The sequence below is a fragment of the Leuresthes tenuis genome, unplaced genomic scaffold (genome assembly GCF_036924035.1).
Source record: "Leuresthes tenuis unplaced genomic scaffold, fLeuTen1.0.hap1 SCAF_5, whole genome shotgun sequence".
Lineage (NCBI taxonomy): Eukaryota > Metazoa > Chordata > Actinopteri > Atheriniformes > Atherinopsidae > Leuresthes > Leuresthes tenuis.
The window spans coordinates 10,752,908-10,770,533 of NW_027325359.1; the positions used below are offsets into that span (position 1 = coordinate 10,752,908).

The window sequence follows — 17,626 nt, forward strand, 5'->3', positions numbered from 1 at the left end:
TAAATCAATATATGTATATTAAAATGATTAAATATGTGAAATCTAATCCTCATCTTTCAGTCGAACAACTAAAGATAGCGCCTACAGTTGGGACTACTTCTTTACTCGATCTTGGCGCAGCACGAACGGAGCGACCGAACTACTTTCTTTTTTCATTAAAAAAAAGAGGCAAATATTATTTTTATAATTTCAAGATAATATTTTGTTTCAGTGAGTGACAATATTCATTTACTGTTTTATTTATTAATTTAGTAAGTATTTATTTTGGTGACCTGTGACCTTATGTCGTCACCGTCTGAGTGAGCGCGCGACTGTCAAAATATCAACAGTAGGTTCAACTTCGAGTAGTCCGTCAACGTTGATTTTGGGAAAGAATTCAGTATTATTTTGTCTTCATACGCTGCTGTGTAACCGGGGAGCTGAATTTAATTTCGGAATGGGCTCAAAGGTGATAGCTAATGCTAAGGAGTTTTTCAATACTCTCCGGTAAGTTTTGTATGCATATTGTTTGTAACATTACGTTTGGCCTATTAGTGTTTGTATCACGTTTATGTGAAAAAGTTCACAGATGAAAATGAAGCCTATCTACTTATAATCCGGAAGTTCACTTATTATTTGGTTTGTTGTTGGTATTGTCTTGGTTCCAGATGTCTACAAGAAGAGGAAAACAGCGAATTATTAACATACAAGGTAATTTGATTTAGCTTGACCTGTCAGTTGTGTCTTTCTTAGTTCAGTCTTTGGTCTGTGTAAACGTTTTGGTGTCCATATAATTTGTTTTTCAGGAGGACATCCAAATATTAAAGATGAATGGAGGCAAATTTGATGTGGTGAATTTTTATTCTAGCAACCAGACAATCTTCGTCTGTGAAAAAGCTGTGAGTATTGCTAAGCACATTGAAGATGTCTACTGGTGTCAAACATGCACGAGAGCCAAAACTCATTTTACATTTAAACTGTGTGGTTTCACATGAAAGTTGACACAAGTTAACACAGTTACCAGTGACATAATTTGTGTTCTTGTAGCTGTTTACCAAAACCTACTCACATTAGAATTATAGCTACTATATAACAAATATAGAATAAATGGGGTATTCACATGTAATACATGGACTCAAATGTAAGTGGACTAACAATTTATCTATATATAACGTTTAAATGTTGTTATAGTTTTTTTTTTGATGAATTGTTTACTGGCAACAACCTACTGAAACATTGAACCCATGATCAGGACATAACCAAAAGATGAGTTTCCTCCTTTGTGATACTTTAGCAGGCATTTGATGCAGCTGTCATATGTTGTATTCTGTGAGTCTTTCTGTCTTTTTTTTCGTCCTCAGCAGGTAAGTTGTGGCTCTGTTGAACTCAACAGCTTTTGAGTCACTTGGCCAAAAGCATGAGTCCCCAAAAAAGAGAACACATTAATAAATCCTTTCAACCTTCACTTTAGATGCCATTAGTCTTTAGAGTCTCCACTGGAAACTTAGATTTTTATGTAACTAGAACTTGATAGAAGTTTTTGCAGTCATCTCAAACATACCTGCAATAACAATTGTGTAAGTGTCAATCACATGTGGACCTAAACATGAATGTGAATCAGCACACGCTGTCTCAAATTTCCATTTTTTTTATTTCAGTGATGTTTGCCCTCTCTCACTTTGGCCACTGGGTCATGTCTTGATTTTGCAAAGGATCCAAAAATAAGCGCACCAGGCGATCAGCAACTGACGGACACATCAAACTGCTCTGCTGATGAGGTTGATGACAGTGCGGACGTTCTGCAAACAGAACTGGGACCACAGCCCCTCACAATCATGAAAGCAAGGTGAGCAATGACAAGATTTAACATAACCTCAAAATGAAGCTCGTGCTGACAGGATTTTTCGAGTGGTGGATCCAACAGACCTTTTTTTTTCTTTTATATAGGGAATTGCTGTCCTGGTACACGTTATCTCAGAACGCTGGTTTGTCAGGTGTGAACAACAGTCCTGCCTTACACCCTCTGTGGGTGCGATGTGACATGTCTGATCCAGCTGGGACAGTTTGGTTTGGGGCTGAACCAGTCTGCGTGAGCAACAAAGTAACCGGGGCCAAGTTGTACTCCGTTACCTGCAAAGGTACAACCTAAAGTCCTCTTTGAGTCATCAGACATCATAAGTCGACTGTATATTTCTTGTATAATTTTGTCATTTGTCTCTGCTGATCTTTGTACTGCTAGGCTCAACTATGGACAAAAGCTCTCTCATAACCTTAGAGGAACTGAAACAGGAGCATAAGAATAGGCATCACCCATCCTCAGTAAGTGACACCCCCCCCCAAATCATGCTAGTCTTTATAGCTGAATAATTTTGTTCACATGTGTCTTCAATTCCTCCAGATGGGGATCAAAGGCAGTGCTCGGTTCACCTTATTTGGCTCCACTGTTGTTGAAAACACCACCATCGAGTCACAGAGCAGCGTGACGGTGGATTTTAAGTGGAGTCATGTGGAGAGTATTCTTGAGATCCCACCTCTGTCCTCTACAGCAATGCTAGTAAGTGGCAATAATTTCCACCGTCTTTCCCTTAACTGAACAACACTTTGTATTTTTCTAAGGTGATTATTATTATTAATAACCACATCAATGAACTTAAAATATTGAAGTAATAACTTTTTTAAGCGATGAATACACTGTCTTTTGCAGAATATCAAAGTTGCCAGTGGAGACATGAGAAGTCCAATGTTTGAGATATATAGGGAGCTGGAGTTTCTTCAGGTTTGTGTTCACTGTAATCTAAGATTGCAACAACAATCGACATCAAAACAACCAACTTACTCCAATCCCTGACATTTCAGACTCTTGCTGATGGTTTGAGAACCGGTGAGACTGAATGGATGGAGCCTTTGGAAAACATGTCTGCTGTAAATCTGACCAAGGCCTACCTCGAAGGTACCTGCATTCAGAAAAGTCAGCACACCTTAAGTGTGTTTAAAAGCGAACGTGCTGGCCTGCTGAAGTTAACATCACTGTTTTTCCTTCAGAACTTCAAAATGCTACAAAAACACTCCAGGATCAAGCTGCGAAAACAGCTCCGGTAAGATGATGTTTTTTTAAAAAATGCGTTCATTTCAGAATATGTGGCAGCATTCTCGTGTTTTTTTTTCTGTTTTGAAGATCTCAAAGACAAAGTCAGAGGCGGACACTCCCGTTTTGAACTCTTTCTTGGAAAGAGGGGATTTGGATTTTGTGGAGCAGCTGTGGGTTCGAATGAGAAAAAGTAAGTCGCTTTTTATGTTTGTTTTTTTTTTCCCATGCAACATTACAAACAGGCGGCAGTTATTCTTCTTTTCCACCACAGGCGTGACTTCATACCAGGACATTGGAGACTGCCTGAAGTTGGTCACTGAAGCTTTAAGATACGGAGACATCAAGCCCTGGGTATGGAAATCTTTTTCACCGTCAACAGAAGACGACATCTTTGAGTTTGACTGATTTGGATTTGTTTTACTTCCTCTAGATTCACAGAGACAGCAGCAGCTCCCTCAGTAAGCTCATTCTCCAGTCTTATCACCAGCAGATCGATCACGTGTCTCTCACAGGTGTCACCCCAGTGAACATGCTGCTCGAGATGGGTCTGGACAAAATGAGAAAAGACTATATTAACTACCTGATTGGTAACTTTTTGATCAGTTCTCTACAGCTCTGTGAACGACTTCTAATTCTTTATGCATGTGTTGTTGTGTAACACTTGGTCACAAATCTTTACGTGGATGTTATATTATTTGTTGTTATATTATTTATGTTATATTATTTGGATGTTATATTATTTTTCTTTGTTCGTTTCTCAGGTGAAGAATTGACAACTCTGAACCATTTGGTGAGCTCAGACTATTTTATTGATATTCTTCAACAATATCTCTCAGATCTCTCAGCAAAGTACTTAATTTGAGTCATTTGCCCTTCAGTGTTATTACCTGAGCACAGACGTCGATCTGCAAGAGCAAGTGATCCGACTCAGAAAACTGCACCATCTGCTGGAAATCATCTTGACCTGCAGTACATTCCTGGGTTTGCCCTACGACCGGCTCTTCCTTCTCACACAGTGTGTTGCTTCGCTTTTTCCATCAACTTGAGCCCTCAAAATGCGTGTTCCTTAAGTTGGCTTTGAGGCTTTTTTGACCCTTTTCTTTTCTTTTCCACAGATCGTGTTTGCAACACTACAAAGCCGCACCATATGATGAGGAGCACGAATTCAAAATGCAAATCAAACCTGCTCTGATCAGCCATTTCTATCAAAAGTAAGGAACATGACCCTTTGTTTTATTTTGCAGGGACATGTAGTCATTAAGCAGATGCTTTTATCCAAAGCAACATACCAGTGAGGGATGACCTTCAAGATGTTATAGATGAAAAAAATCCTCAACTTTTTCTTGAGTTCTTCTATTTAATTGTCAGTACAAGTAGAGTATGTAAAGTAGGTACAGGTTAGGGTGTTGAAGGTGGTATAGGTGGAGGTATTCTTGGAAAAGAGATGACTCTTTAATTGATTCCTGATGTTTGTTCAGTCTGTTTTGAGGCTGCCTTTGGACCGCCTTATTTGAGCCTTTATCTGTGTTGTATCCCAACTTTGTAAAGTGGTTCGACCCACAAAAGTATTGAGAAGTTGAGGCAGAAAGGAAGACGATTTAAGTTTCATCACTAAAATCAGATTTAACATGACAAATACAACTCACTATTATTCAGAACGATACACATTTCTGTTTGGGTCACTATAAACCGGTCGAACTGTTCATGAGTTGTAATCACCATTCAGATGAACTGTGTAGAGTCACTTCAACACAGTTTGTGTATTTCGGCCTTCAAATAGAGCGGAAATTATTGAGATCCAACACATTCGCAGCATTTTTTTTTAGTTCAGCTGTGTTTTTTGCAGGCCTGTTACGATCAGTTTATCTACAGTTCCTGTTTACTTTTCTCCTTTTTTCCCTTTTCCCAAGACAATTTATCTTTTGGCAAATAAATTAAACTATTATTAACAAAAGATGTTAGTTATGCACAGCTATGCAGCTGAGCAGCAAACAGAGGTCAAGCTGGTTTTGTCAGAAGTGAAGAGAAGAAATAATTTATTTATAAGACAGGAAAAAGGTTCATAAAAGCATTATATTCAAATGTACAACTCCTTCCATTACATTAACAAGCCTTGGTATGGAAGTAAAGGAAAATGTTTGCTCTGCTAATGACTATAAAGAGCCTCAAAAACAAAAAGCAAGGCCTCAAGCATCGCCACACTTCAGCCCTGAAGGAAGGGCACAAAACATCCAGTTTAATCAGACAAAAGAAAGAAAGCTTTTGTCAATTTCATAGTGCTGTGAAAAGAGAAGTGTCAGAAGCACTGAAAGTATGTATTGAAGGTTAAATGACTTTATTATATGTTGGCTCTGTGGGTCGAATAATTTTACCGATGGCCTGTAGTTTCCTTCATAGCATTCTGTTCAGTTAGATTGAATATCATGGGAGGTTAAGGTGGCAGGTTTGCTTTTGCTCTTGACACACAGTCTTTTACCACAGAGAGCATCCGGTGCTGTGGGGGGTTGAGTTAACCAGTGGCCATGGTCCCCGTGAGCTGCGGACGTCATTACAGCTCAGTGACAGGCCACCGGTTCATCATGTCATCTTTGAAACGGGTGATTTTTCTGTCTTAATCTTATCAAGTGTACGAGTAACTTCTTCAATTCAGTACAGATGACTCATATTTTTACTTTCTTGAACTGCTTTTGTTTTGAAGATTACTCAAATGAAACGGTCAGCGGGGACAGCGATGAGCCAGCTTTCTTTTCAACTATGGTGTGCTGCAGCCTCGTCAGCTTTCCATGAATTTACAAAGCACACGACTGAGCACAAAGGAGGCGTTTTGGTGTAATGTACATGCTCATTTGCAGTTAACTAGCGAGCCAGATGGACTTCAGCTGATTCAAAAACCTACGATGATGGCCATGGGACTTTCTGTCAATATATGTTTGTCAAACATTTTCAGTGAATAAATTACAATCTTTGTGCATGTTTGTGTTGCCTACTCTTTTCTTTATTGATACACTTACTGCTCAAGGTGGCCATTGAAAGAGGTCTGGAAGAAGTTTTCCGCTAAACAACCCAGTTTTAGAAAAAAAAACCCACAAAGTTCAACAGGTCATATGAGATTTGTGCAGCGACAATATTCCACAGCAGCATTCTAAATGGAAAGCACAGCAGGATACAGGATTCACACTGTTTGGATATAAGCTTTTAAATTTGATATCATAATCTAAAGCAATGTTTTTTTTCAGTAAACACCGTATGCACATCAACTTTAAGAAGCCAGTAATCTTCTTTAAATTCAGTTCCAATAACGTGTTTGTGTTTGCATTTGGGCATAATCCGTCAAAGAAATGATACTCTTACATTGCGTGTGTGTTTGCGATTGTAAACACACACACTTTTTTTTTTTTTTTTTAGTTCCGCCTCCGCAACAGGAACATAAGGAAGATGGCACTGAGCAAAATACAGAGTGTACACACAGTGGGAACAACGATCTCTGTCACCATCTCCATGTGGCTGGTCAAAGGGTCTGAAAGCACACACACACAAACACACACACACACATACATACACTCATTAAAACTCACCAGCATCGTGCAGTCCTAACACTGCTAATGAAGCAAGTAATGATGCTCAAGCACAGCACTCAAAGGGTTAATATTTCTCTCTAAATGAAATCATCTTTTTATTTGATTTGCTGTGAGCACATAGGATTCCTTACCATGTATAAGTCTTAGAATATTGGCAGCAGTGCTCCGCTGTTCCTCTAATAAAAGAAGAGAAAATACTTAGAGTTGATCAACGATACTTTAACCCTTTGAGAACTGCATGCAGCTGCAAGGGAATATTTCAGAAAGCAGCATTTGTCAAAGCAAGATAACTTATCAAAATCGAATCAAAAGGTTCGCTGTATCACGAGCCGACGACAGGAGTGGATCCCGTTTGGGTTCTTAAAGTCTGCTCAGACATAACACTCGGTATTTTGTTATCTTGCTGAATTTCAAATCCTGCTTTGCGAAATACAATGTGAGCAAAGTATTGATGCGCTACATGCTGATGTATTCATTTATTTGTTTTTGTTTAAGCTCTTTCATAAAAAAAGACTTGGGTACATGTAAGCCCGCAAGTAACAATCAACAGATGAAGTGAAGAAACTGCACACTGTGTTTAAGCAGCCGGTTTTAAAGGTGTGGGTTTTAGTGTTGAACTGCAGAAGCCTCAGTCTGTTAATCAGATTTTAAACCACACAATCACAAAGCCACAACAGAGAAACCACTTCCATTAGTGGGAGACATGTACCCTCAAGTTCTAAACTTCATCATGCACTGGCCAAACCTTTGGCTTTTCTGCATGTTCCTTGGATTTTCTTCTAGCTGCAGGGGCAAACAAAAAAGATACCTCAGATGTTCTGCGTGAGATTCGGGTGATTAAGTTTTGCATGTCCACCATTCCGCTCAAAACCAATCATTTGTTTATATGTGTTCTGAAGTGTTTAAAGAACACAGCATTGATATCAAAGTCAAATCATGGTCATTATTTTTTTTTGGGGAGTATTTGCATTAAATCTCTTGAATTATCTTAATATATATGTGTATATATATATATATTCTTGTTTGAGTCTGAATCTTAATTTGTTTACCCCAGCTAGTGATTTACCTCCTACCACAGACAAAAATCCTGAGATTGTTTAAGGCCAAACTAACCTGCAGCTAATAACTGGTTGCTAGAAGAGCAGGTCTCAACTGCCTTCCTTCTCCAGTTTTCAACCTGTGGATGTTCACAAAAAAAAAAGGCATGAACAGGGACTCTTTCTGGGGGAGAGGGGGGCTGGATTTTGAATTGTCTCTCACCTCTCTTTGATTTGGAAATCCGTTGGAGGTGATGACGCGTTTGTAAAACTGAACTGAAGCTTTTGGGTAACGAGGCTTGTTTTTGTTCCTGAAGTCCACGTAGTACAAGCCAAATCTCTCAGAGTATCCTTCATCCCACTCAAACTTGTCCAGCAGGGACCATGCAGTGTAGCCCTTCACATTGACTCCATCTTTGATAGCTGAGTGACAAAGAGAACAGGGAGAAATGAGATTAAACTTTGAGGTAATTTCCATTTGGCACTTTTTTTTCTACAAGATAAGTAAGCTCATTTACCTTTTAGCATCTCATTGATGTAGTCTTTGAAATATTGTATCCTCCACTCGTCACACAGCTCCGTGCATGACATCTTCTCAGAGACTCCATTCTCAGTCACATAAATCATTGGGTTTCCGTACTGAGACTGGAGGGGGTAACAAAGCAATGCAGCTTAGTTAGGCTTGCAGGCCGCTAAGATCATTCCAGGTACAGCACAAATGTCAACATGTCTGGTCTGACAAAACTGTGTCACCTTGACAAAATTTAGCAGGCGTCTGAAACCCCAGGGCACAGAGTAGAGCCACTCTGATCCAGGATCAGGCCACCTTGGGTCAACCAGCTCAGCCAGGTCACGGTCAGTGAAGTAGCTGCTGCTGCTGCTGCGGCCCGATGGGTTGCTCTTTTGGGTGATGTAGCGAGTGGTAAAATGACTGATGCCAAGGAAGTCACAGGTCCCCTTTATATAGCTTTTCTCTTGGGGGGAAAATGTGGGCAGTCGAGACATCCCCAGTCCCTGTTGGGCGCTTTTCCTTCCTGCACACCGTTACAAGTGCCGATTAGTTCATTCCTCAGTGATAAATATTACCTCAGGGTTATGTGTTGGGAACCTACCAACAAAGTCTTTCATTACTTGAGGGTAGTCTCCATGAAAGATGGGTGTGGCAAACCATCCCAGGTAGAACTGGACATATCTCTCAGCTGCTTCAATGTCTTTCTGGTTGCTGATGTCTACCGGCTCACCCCAGTCGCCCGACAGAGAGATGCCCACCATCCCTGCAGATGTGAACGGCAGCTTTCAGCACTCGGACACACACTTGCAGGTTCCAAACTTTTACTTTGTTTACCTTTTTGTTTTCCTCTCCACTGAGTATCATAAGTGTGCCAAACTTTGGCATGGGCCTACATGGACGAGATAGTGTTTACATTTCAGTTGAAAATGTTCTTTCATTTCCGTGTAGATTCAATTGCTGAGCAACTTTTGCAGCCTCTTACCTTAATTATGTTATGTGCAGCTCTATATGCACCCATTCCTCTTAGCTTCAGTCCAGGAGCGTGTTCACCTGTCTCAAAGCCCTCAACTGCAACAGACTGTAATCGGGTATTGAAGAAATCATTACCTGCCCTGAGGGTTTGCCTTCCCATCAGTCTGACAGACAGTTTTTTGTGGATGTAAAATGTTTGCGAGTTAAGTTATTGTCTGTGACAGAAAACACTGCTCATGAATTGTCTGAAACACCGTTCGTTGTCTAGTTTTTCCCTTCTTTTCAAATGAAACGCAACCGAAAAAGGCCTGTCAAGTGACAACAAAAAAGCAGCACTCAAAGCATTTTCAGAGAGAGGGTGACAAGAGGTGTCGTAGAATTGTACAGAAGGAGAGAAATTTGGTGTTTTATAAACAGCACATTATGTAAAGCTCTTCTTGTGGAGCCCCCAAAAACTGCAGGCTATAGCTGAACTGTAAAAACTGCAAAATACTTATTGTGAACGTACCCATGGATTGTTGAAAGTGATCCAGTTCTTTACTCGGTTGCCAAATCTCTCAAAACACAGGTTGGCAAATTCATTGAAATGATTGACCATGCTTATATTCTGCCATCCACCATATTTCTCTTGTAAAACCTAGAAAATCAAATAATACAGTATATCATTTTTAAAAAACTGTCAACGTTCAAATTGGGGTTAAAGCTGGGTCAGTTATGATAAGCATGCCAACCTGTGGAAGATCCCAGTGATAGAGCGTAACAATTGGGGTGATTTTGTTCTCCAGTAGGTGGTCAATCAGTTGATCATAGTACTGTATTCCCTTTTCATTTATATGGTCGGCTGCAAATGATGTTAGAGTGTAGATAAGTCTTTACAACTGAAATCACATGGAACAGTTTGGCTTCCAAACGGCTTGAATTAACGGCAGCTACTCACACTTTATGCCGGTGGGAATTAGTCTGGGCCAGGAGATGGAGAAACGGTAGTGATTAAGCTTCAGCTCCTTCATCAGAGAAACATCATCCTGTGCATAAGTAGAGTGAAATATTTCGATTTTTGTGTCAACTCCGGCCAACTCTACATTCTGCTCTCTTCACATTTTTCACACATCCAACCTTGATTTTGTAGTAACCCTCACAGGAAGAATCCCCAGTTTCATTTTGTTGAATTTTGCCTTTCTTGTGACTGAAAATGTCCCAGATGCTCAGTCCTTTTCCATCTTTGTCCCAGGCTCCTTCTGTTTGATAGGCCGAACTTCCGGCACCCCACGAAAATCCTAAAAAATACAACATCAGCCTGATCAGTACTAAGGAGGCCTATTTGGCCCCAGTTCCAATTTGTCAAAAAAGATTATTGCATTTCTTCCAGAGAGCCAAGGAATTAGTTTTGCATACCAGCTGGAAAAGTGCCATAATAGAAGGCGCCGTGGTTGTTCTTTGTCCAGTCGAAGTCCTCAGCCGCAGACAGACACAGCACCAACATAAGCACATGGCACACACTGACTGCACAGCGGGGCAGCATGGTACATGTGAGCCTGCAGCGCAGTTGATGTCTTGTTCTCCTTCAGTCCCTCACTGATGTCAGAACAGGGACAAGAAACATTCAGCATCCATATTTAATCACAACAACAAAGAAACATATTGTGTCCAGGCTAATGAGCACAGATGCTTGAGAACGGAGCAGATTGGTAACACAAAAAAAACCCCAAAAACAACAACTTATGATATCAATAAACTGTCATCAAGCAGTCTGGAAGCATCCACTGTGATTGACTATGGGGGGTCCCCACATCCCAAACGCAAAGCCAAATGTGTCTTTTCAAACTCAATGGAGTGGAAGCTCATCTTGCTGAGGCAGACAGGTCCCATACAAACTGTGGTTTCACCTCTGTAAGCAAAGCTAATGCCAGAGAGATAAATACATTTACAGTCCACAATCACATGACAATGGACAAACCATTTCAAATTGATAGGCAATTATGAGTATAACAACCTCATCACTTGTCAGTCATAAGGCATTTAATGCTATTTGCTATTTTCAAAAGGCCTGCTAGAAAGTAAACACAATTCTCCCTCTAAGTAATTTCTATACTTTTTAGGAACTGTTCATCACATTTCAGTCATATAGTCAGTGAGCTCCACTGTATTATCACGACTGCAGGAGTGTAAAATCCCAAATACGGTAAAAACATGAGAGCATAACCTTAAAGAGTCCTGGCTATTATTACACACGTTTTAGACTACATTTAGTTTTCTTCCCAAGTGTTATTTCTATCAATCATCTTGAAAATGACTTCAGTCTCTTTTGTGAAATTCTGAACCATCCAAATACAGTTACCTTAAAGCGTTATGAAGTATGCATTTGTTGCAGGCATGCAAGCTGAGCCTTAGTCCGTGGGGGATTGGGAGCTCTCCTGGAGTAGCACAGCATGTAGAAAGCTGTATATATCTATTGCGGCATTCTCTATTGTATATTCCCTGTTGTAGAACCACCCTTCTCCAGAGCTGTCCCTGCTGTCTGCGTGAAAGCTGCCCTTATTGTGAGGCACGCTGTATTGTTTTAACTGTTTAGAAAATGCTGAATGGTTTTCTACTGGAAAGTGATTGCACTGCATTACTCATTTGCCTGGCTCAGATTAGGACAAGTATTTAACACAGATATTACCATAATTGAAAATTACACCAGTCACACCTGAAAGCAGAGTGTATTGCAATGCACGGTCGAATGAAAAATAGATGCGCACATTGTGGAAATCAGTTAACCGAAACATATGCAAAACATTTATTTTGTGCTTGTCATTTCTTACACAATGCATCCATATCAACTTCTCATATGGCCCAGCCATATATTTTTAATCACACATCAACATTTGTTTTTAATTCTAAGGTGAATTTTGGCTCTCCTTCATATCCCCAAAATGCACAATATATGTCGGAAGCTACTGTATAAGCACCTAATAACACTGCTTTTACTGTATATCAGTGAGACATTTCCCACAAGATTTGACACGACCAACATGGTGAGAAATGCAGATGACATGCCTTGAATCAGGCAAAGAGAGGATATTGCTTGCACCACAGACCATTACACTGTAACTGTCACTCACTCTGTCCAAATAACTTAAACTTATTAACTGATAATACAAATAAACAGGTGTCTGTTCATATGGAGTTTACACTTCTCTTAACTGGTGCAACTGCTGCCACCGCATTATTCTCAATAATCCTCATCCTCCTCAGGCACAAATTCTAGCTCGTTGTCATCTTCCTCCTCCTCCTCTTCCTCATCTTCATCGTCCTCCTCTTCTTCCTCTTCCATGTCATAATCTGCAGCAGCGTTCAGTAGGAGTTTGGTTTGATTGATCTCACTCTCATCATCAAGATTAATGTGAACCTGGAAGGATACAAAGAGACCCGAAGCACAAACTGAGCAAGCAAGTCACAATTTCACCTCATTGAATATTGCTTTGCAACATTGAAAAAAAAAACAATGTTCAGTCAGTGTGAGTGTTAAGCAGAAGCTATAATGATGTCTGCACATATTTAAATGTAAAATGTACAAGCATTTATGTAAAATCTGGTTTATACAGTCCCAGGATTTTAGAATGGCCTAAACAGTTTTCAGCAGTACACAGGCATCGATGATCTAAGCATAAAACAACCAAAAACACAATTGAGATTGGCACAATATGACTGTGAATGTCTGCTGAACAGTTTGCAGGGTGGTGCCATGATGTTCTCCCAGGTACAGTGATTTACCTCAGTTTCTAGGGAAGAGCGCTGAGTGGCTCCTTCTTCTGTTTGAGCATTGATGATAGACTTCAAAGCCCCTTCTTCAAACTAAAACACAGCGTGGACACAGAATATAAACCACAAATATGTGCACAAACACAAAGATCTATTGATATTATGAATTCACTCACCTTCAAGCGGTTTAGCTGGTCTTGTAGCATGACTTTGATTTTGAGGAGAGTCTCTTCTTCCCTTTTCAACTCCTGCAAACGGCTGTGCATGTTTGCTGCTGCAGTCAGACCATTCCCCGAGACTGAAAAGCAGAGACAGAGGCCAATGATTCAGTGCTACATAGCTAGTTTCTGTTTCCCTCAAATCATGTTGATTGTCAAGGTGTTTGAGCCCAGTGCTCGAAATGCGCTATCTTTATTAACTTCTTGAGTTATGTCCTCAGAGTGTTAGTCTAGCATGCTTCACTTTGTTATTTTCCCGTTATTATTCTTTCTCACAGCACGGCATTTCACCAGGCACCGTCAGATAATAGGGAAGTATCGGTGTGTTCTAGACATAATAGTATGTAAAACATAAATTAATACGAGGAGTGAAAGATTTTAAGGGAAAAAATTCAAATATATTCGGTTGTTATTGTTAGCTACATGCTAAAGAAACCAGTTTTTGTCTAAATAGCGGGTGTTAATCGTTTCCCCATATCTAGGCCAAAACTCAGTTTAAAACCATTACCTTTGTTTAATTTTTCTGTCTACACCTCCATACCAACGTCGCAATCGGTAATAAGCAGGATAAGATTGTTTATTTTGGATACTGGCTGTCAAGCTGCTGTGCTACAACTACAGGCTACTAGCTAACATTTGGTTCCTGTGACGCTTATGCGGTCATTTCCGGGCCCGAGTGCGTTCAAATGCTGGCGGAAAATGTGTCACCACTCGAGGTTGCACAGAGTCTCGGGATTTAACGATGTGTGGAAAAAAAGGCTGCCACGGGGGGGTTCACTGGCAATACTCAGCAATAACTTTAAATTATCAATCGTTTTATCGTTTGAGGGCCTAATTTTTTTATGGATTTTGTTGACAATTAATTTCAAGGGAAGAGTACGATATATTACACAATTTTAAAAGTGTATACAACATTGTTTTTTCACAATCATTCTTTTAAAAAAAAAAAAAAAACTTTCGACTTCACGATTAGCACTAAAAGGCAGCATTGAATGTGGCTGACTACTGAAAATAGCGACATCCTGTGGTCAGTCAATTGTAATTCATGACTTGATCAGGTGGGGGCAAATGCCTTAATTTGATTACTCTCTGACTGGTTCAGTTTTTTCAGACGATAACAAAGTCAACTGGCATTTCTGCAACGTCTATGAAACGGGAAATTTATAATTTGTCCTAAAGAAAGTAAATACAGTCGTTTTACCAAGTTAGTCGAATGGTACCCGGCTTATCAAATGCACCTGTGTCAATGCAGCAGTTTCTTATTGTCGGTTATCAATTGCCGTCCCTCCTCTTAAACAACGGTTTGAAGTGGCAGGTGTCAACTTTACGGTTCCAGGAAGCCTAATTTGTAACACATGTAGTTCATGGTGTCAGTCTCCCTTATAAAACACACGGGTCACACTGTTGGAATACAGAGCGATGAGGACTGGCTGCCTCTGTGAGCGCGGTGTAAATTGCCTGGCGTGACTCCTAATAATTATTTTACTGCAAGAGAAGACGTAAAGTGAGTGACACTTAAGGATTATATGTTTGCAAATATGTTTTAAGAATAGGGTCAGAAGACCAAAGTTACGACAAAACCCTTTTTAAACATTTTAAACATTGCCATGCACGTTCAGGAAGTAAGGACAGCTGCACAAAACACGTGGTGACGGCAGGCTCTCAGTGTTTACCCAAGAATCTGACCTGCCCCACAAGCAAATATTCATCAGTGTTGTACATAATCTGCAAAGCATTCATGTCACCCTAAATCCGCCAACAGCCACCAGTTTACCGAAAAGAGGCAAGCAAAGTAGATAACATATTCAGTGAGAGCTAAAATAAATGGCAGATGGAACCTGTTGATGTGAACAAGATCCGAAACAGCTCCTAATCAGTCTTCAAAAATGTTTGAAGAGGCCATTAGGTTCTTTATAGGATTTCTTCACTAAGTCCATCCAGATGTGTGCGTTGATAATCACACCGTATGCAAGCACTGCTGGAGACTAACTATGGAGGCCAGCCAATTGAAGTGACATACCCATCTGTGTTCACACACAGGAATAAATACGTGACGCCTGTGGGATGGGTGCCTCACATTCCCAAATCTTTGCATTTTCTTCGTTCAATTTGCAGTTTTACATTGATGAGATTGTGCAGGAATGGGAGTGAAAGTGGGGAAAGATCACCTGAATCATAAGGTTTTGAGGGCTTTGTATTTGTGTAAAGTCAATACAAGTATGTTAGGTAGTTTAATGAATGTTATGGAAACCCTGTAAACATAGCATCTTCACACAGTTTTCACAATTTATTTTTTTTATTAGGATGTAGCTCACTTATGAATGAATGGCACATAGGTGTAATTATTTTAAAGGCTTTCCTCTATGTTGATGCTCACTGCCTAATAAATGACAGATATTTCATTTAGACAGCGCACTGTGTTTCAGTGCCTCAGGAAAAAAAGCAACATCGCAGCCACTGAAGACCTGATGGTTTAGACTATGAAGCAACAGGTGAGTGATCACATTTCTCAGAAGAAAGTTTAAAGCTGAGTAGTTCTGACGGTGCATCTTTGGTCTGTGCATATTTTGACAAATAGCATCTGCATGATTTTTCCATTACAGTACACATTGCAATGCAAAGCTTGAATTCGTTACTGGAGATTAAACAAAAACATCACATCAATGAGACTTACAACACTTGTTAGAATATCAAACTTAATAGTGCATGACAAATCATTGTCTTCAATCATTGTCTTCAAGCTCTTCAGTTAAAACAATGCTAATATTACCCAGGACCATGGGACATTACACTCTGCTCCATGTGGCCTGCATGTGTATAAAAGGGTTAATGCAACATTTTACATGAACTCGCTAAGCCATTTATTACTGATATAGCCACACAGCTGCAGCTCCGTCACTTTACTCATCTTTCTATCAACAACTAAAAAAAACTGAATCGAATGAACTGTAGCCTTTTCATTTCATATGATTTTCAAGTGTTTTTTTTCAATCCTACTCATATAATCCTATATAAAATCATTATGGGATTCACCGTAAAGAACCTGAGTGTAGCTGCCTCAGCTTTATAACCATCTTTCTGTCCACTTGGTTCCTCTTTATGTCTCTCTTGCTCTCCACGCTTCCAATATGTCTTCCTCTCTCCATGTTTGCTGTCATCCAAAAGGCAAACGGCCAAACAGAATTTAGAATCTAACTGATCTATATTAGTTCATGACAAACTGAGATGCTACCTTTTTGAGAAGGATGCAGTCACTTTCACTTAACTCTTTCAAACTTTATGTTGATTTATGGAACTTTCTTAAAAGTGAGTGTTTAATCATGTGCTTCAGCTTATTGTCTGTTTTGTACATTAATTATTGTAGACTATGCAGTAAAGCCAAACACCCTCAGAATAAGAGACACTGTGGTGACTTTTACTACAATAATGAACTGAATCAGTTTATTTGGCAAATATGCAAGCAGTTCAGGCAGATAGGCATAGCAATACCAGAGAATCAATATTCATCATCCATCACCATCATCTCTGAGTTTATCTTGTAGTTTGCTGTCTTATTTTGGTCATCGTTTTTTGGTATCTCCACGTAATCAAAGATATTCTATCAGAAACTGCATCTGAACCATCTCTTTCTGCTACGCTCCTCATGTGGGTTTATATCTGTGAGCCTCGCACGATATATTGGACAGAAACATGTGCAGACGTGCACACTTCTGTGCACGAAGCATGAGGCTCTGCAGACACAGACTTTTACCCTCACAACAGCTTAAAAATTGAATTAATCGGCATTGGTTGTTCTTTGTTATGTCGTTCAATAAAATGAAAATAGCTTTCCATCTTACTATTATTTCAAAAGGTCTCACACTGCCAGTTTGTTAAAACCCATGTGTGAGGACCATAGCGGATCAATACTGGGGCACAGACCCCTATGAAAAAGGGCCAGGTGATGACTGGCAATGCCCATCACTTTCTAAAACACAAAATGGTTCTTGTTCTCCGCAATGAAATAAGTCAGCTTGTGAAATTTCAAATGTCTCTGCTTTTACTGTTTGGCTGCTACTCAAGGAAACATGCCAGTGGTTGTCAAGGTTGGAATTCATTGTGTTTCGTTTGTCAGCTAATACATTCATTCACCGTTCACTGCAGTACTTTACATTTGCCATGTCGTGGCATGTAACCATGTACTGGAACATTATCGGTTTGTGAAGCATGCACATAGTAAGCCTTGGAAGCAGAAACTGGAGCTGTTTGTCAGTGTAGTGGGGACCTCAAGGATTTGGGGGGGTCACATGAAAAGGCGCTCTGGGGTGTACTGCCTGAAATCGCAGCTGCCAGCCTCTCACCACAGACATGAGAGGCCCCTCTGTGGCACGAGGGTTTTACTTGGAGCCAGTCTCAGCAGCTTGGAGGTAGCTAATACTGGACAGTTATCACTGTGCTCCTCGAGAGAGACAGTTGTTTTCTCCTTGTCATCACACAGACAGTGTTGCAGCTACACT

General features: G+C 40.0%; 3 protein-coding genes across 4 annotated transcripts; 1 reads left to right on the forward strand and 2 right to left on the reverse strand.

Annotated features, from left to right (window-relative positions):
• Window positions 1–369: 369 nt before the first annotated feature.
• On the forward strand, window positions 370–6,032 carry zwilch (zwilch kinetochore protein). The gene is made up of 18 exons (XM_072385922.1): window positions 370–486; window positions 648–690; window positions 786–878; window positions 1,692–1,825; window positions 1,927–2,117; window positions 2,219–2,298; window positions 2,378–2,533; window positions 2,684–2,755; window positions 2,836–2,929; window positions 3,022–3,074; window positions 3,155–3,257; window positions 3,339–3,418; window positions 3,498–3,654; window positions 3,829–3,857; window positions 3,946–4,082; window positions 4,183–4,278; window positions 5,549–5,664; window positions 5,766–6,032. The coding sequence occupies exons 1-18, from the start codon at window positions 437–439 to the stop codon at window positions 5,852–5,854; spliced, it is 1,773 nt and encodes a 590-aa protein (XP_072242023.1). The 5' UTR covers window positions 370–436; the 3' UTR covers window positions 5,855–6,032.
• Window positions 6,033–6,115: 83 nt separating this feature from the next.
• Window positions 6,116–10,708, reverse strand: lctlb (lactase-like b). Of its 2 annotated transcripts, XM_072385923.1 has the most exons (14): window positions 10,561–10,708; window positions 10,282–10,442; window positions 10,103–10,190; window positions 9,897–10,006; window positions 9,674–9,802; window positions 9,176–9,271; window positions 9,028–9,082; window positions 8,795–8,956; window positions 8,436–8,716; window positions 8,201–8,327; window positions 7,906–8,105; window positions 7,759–7,822; window positions 6,777–6,821; window positions 6,116–6,584 (listed from the first exon to the last, which is right to left on the reverse strand). In XM_072385923.1, exons 1-14 carry the CDS (start codon window positions 10,685–10,687, stop codon window positions 6,469–6,471), a joined length of 1,761 nt encoding a protein of 586 aa, XP_072242024.1. In that variant the 5' UTR covers window positions 10,688–10,708; the 3' UTR covers window positions 6,116–6,468. The 2 variants fall into 2 exon arrangements, with proteins under 2 accessions (XP_072242024.1, XP_072242025.1); XM_072385924.1 differs by lacking the exon at window positions 6,777–6,821.
• Window positions 10,709–11,923: 1,215 nt separating this feature from the next.
• On the reverse strand, window positions 11,924–13,770 carry snapc5 (small nuclear RNA activating complex, polypeptide 5). The gene is made up of 4 exons (XM_072385926.1): window positions 13,639–13,770; window positions 13,089–13,210; window positions 12,925–13,005; window positions 11,924–12,559 (listed from the first exon to the last, which is right to left on the reverse strand). The coding sequence occupies exons 2-4, from the start codon at window positions 13,176–13,178 to the stop codon at window positions 12,383–12,385; spliced, it is 348 nt and encodes a 115-aa protein (XP_072242027.1). The 5' UTR covers window positions 13,179–13,210; window positions 13,639–13,770; the 3' UTR covers window positions 11,924–12,382.
• Window positions 13,771–17,626: the final 3,856 nt, after the last annotated feature.